General features: G+C 35.7%; 1 protein-coding gene across 1 annotated transcript; it reads left to right on the top strand.

Annotated features, from left to right (window-relative positions):
• The first annotated feature begins 6 nt into the window (after positions 1-6).
• LOC110419816 (SART-1 family) lies at positions 7-1,797 on the top strand. The gene is made up of 2 exons (XM_021432933.2): positions 7-116; positions 978-1,797. The coding sequence occupies exons 1-2, from the start codon at positions 15-17 to the stop codon at positions 1,224-1,226; spliced, it is 351 nt and encodes a 116-aa protein (XP_021288608.1). The 5' UTR covers positions 7-14; the 3' UTR covers positions 1,227-1,797.
• Positions 1,798-1,821: the final 24 nt, after the last annotated feature.

The raw sequence follows: 1,821 nt of genomic DNA on the forward strand, positions 1-1,821 counted from the left end.
GGGGTGGCAGGAACATGGACAAGAAAAAGAGCAAACTTGTTGGCATTGTAGATGATCGTGAAAATGATAGATTTAAAGATATTCGCATTGAGAGGACAGATGAATTTGGTCGAATTGTAAGTACTTCAATCACTTGGTTTCTTAAGTTTGTACCATAGGATTTATGGTTGTATTATGTGTCGTAAAAATAGGTTAGTGTTCTGTATTATGCATGGAAAGGTGGGGCATGGCCTCTCAATGATTGGGAATAATGAAGAGTCACAGGCCAGGCCTTCTGTCTTGTATACTCATGTCTTTAACCAAGTATGCTGAGACCGCCTTTCTTGCTAAACATGGTTCCGTTTTGGGCAAACAATTTATATCTTGGCACTGTTATTAGTTGACAGAAACTTTGAGGGAGGACATTTTTGCGAGTTTTGGAAGAACGCCAATTTTAGGCCTAAATTTCAGAAATACGATTCAATTTATTTACAGGCTTTTGTTTGGGTTATTTTGTTGGACCGTATTTGTTACTTGGATGGGCTCTATTTTATGGGCTTGTTATATAGGTTTGGACTTTATTTATAGGTTGTTTTGAGTATATGCAATTGAGATTTTTAGACTATCATTGAGTTTTATTGTTCTGAGTTATTTGTTCTACATCAAACTTTCTATGCAACTTAGACCAATAATTAGATTCTTTAGTTTGGCTTGGTTAATGATATAAAATAACAGAAAAACCTGTGTAAAGGATTAGAAATGTGTGAAGACTCTTTTCAAAAAAAAAAAGAAATGTTTGAAGACTTATGACCATGCTGACATGTACTATTTTTGGCATCACATTTGACATCTAGAACAACTAGGCCAATGTTTTTATAGTAATTTCTCTTTTTTTTTCTTTTTTTTTAATGGCATGTTTATATAGTAGTCAATAATAATGCATGTGCTGTTATATTTGCATTTGAGCTTACAAATTACGATTTTCTCATCTTCCCCAGATCACTCCCAAGGAAGCCTTCCGGATGCTTTCTCATAAATTTCATGGTAAAGGGCCTGGCAAAATGAAGCAAGAGAAACGGCAGAAGCAATATCAGGAAGAATTGAAGCTGAAGCAAATGAAAAATTCTGATACACCTTCCCTGTCAGTGGAGAGGATGAGGGAAGCTCAAGCTCAGCTGAAAACACCCTACCTTGTCCTTAGTGGTCATGTGAAACCGGGGTATGGTTTATATATTGTTTTAGGTTAATTGTAATCTCTGCTGACTGAATTTTGATTTGTTTAGTTCAAAAGTGAAAGGAACTCCATATCATATCAACTATTTAGAATTAGGATGTACTACTTAGTTTCTTTTTACTTTCGTTTGTTTCACTGCCTTACCTGTTGCAGAACCAACACCCTCCCCCCCCTGTCCAACTCCTCTTTTTTGAACCTCCGCATTCCATATGCAGATAGGCAAAGTTTCATCTGGCATTATATTAAGCAGTATGTTTTGTGGTGTCTGGTGCAATGGGCAGTTTTTTAGGGTTTTGCTGTTTTTATTTGATGACATGTAGTTCAGTGTTGGTTGCCATTTCTGCTTCTTGGTAGTGTCAAATAAATTTACAATTATGATCGTACTTTTTTCATTTTTTGAATGGATATTTTATAATCTTGGTTTTTTGTTGATTCTCTCTGCATGGTAATATTTCTTTGATTCTGGGTTTGCAGCCTTGTGACAAATGGTATGTTGTGCATTTGTTGGGATTTGTCGTTGTGGGAGATGAAGCTTAGTTTACCATTCTCTGCCATTGACATGGCTTGCCATTGCATATATTTTGATCATTTGTTAATTTAATTGCTTG

The sequence above is a fragment of the Theobroma umbraticum genome, unplaced genomic scaffold, assembly GCF_002168275.2.
Source record: "Theobroma umbraticum cultivar Fairchild unplaced genomic scaffold, ASM216827v3 scaffold_67.0, whole genome shotgun sequence".
NCBI lineage: Eukaryota > Viridiplantae > Streptophyta > Magnoliopsida > Malvales > Malvaceae > Theobroma > Theobroma umbraticum.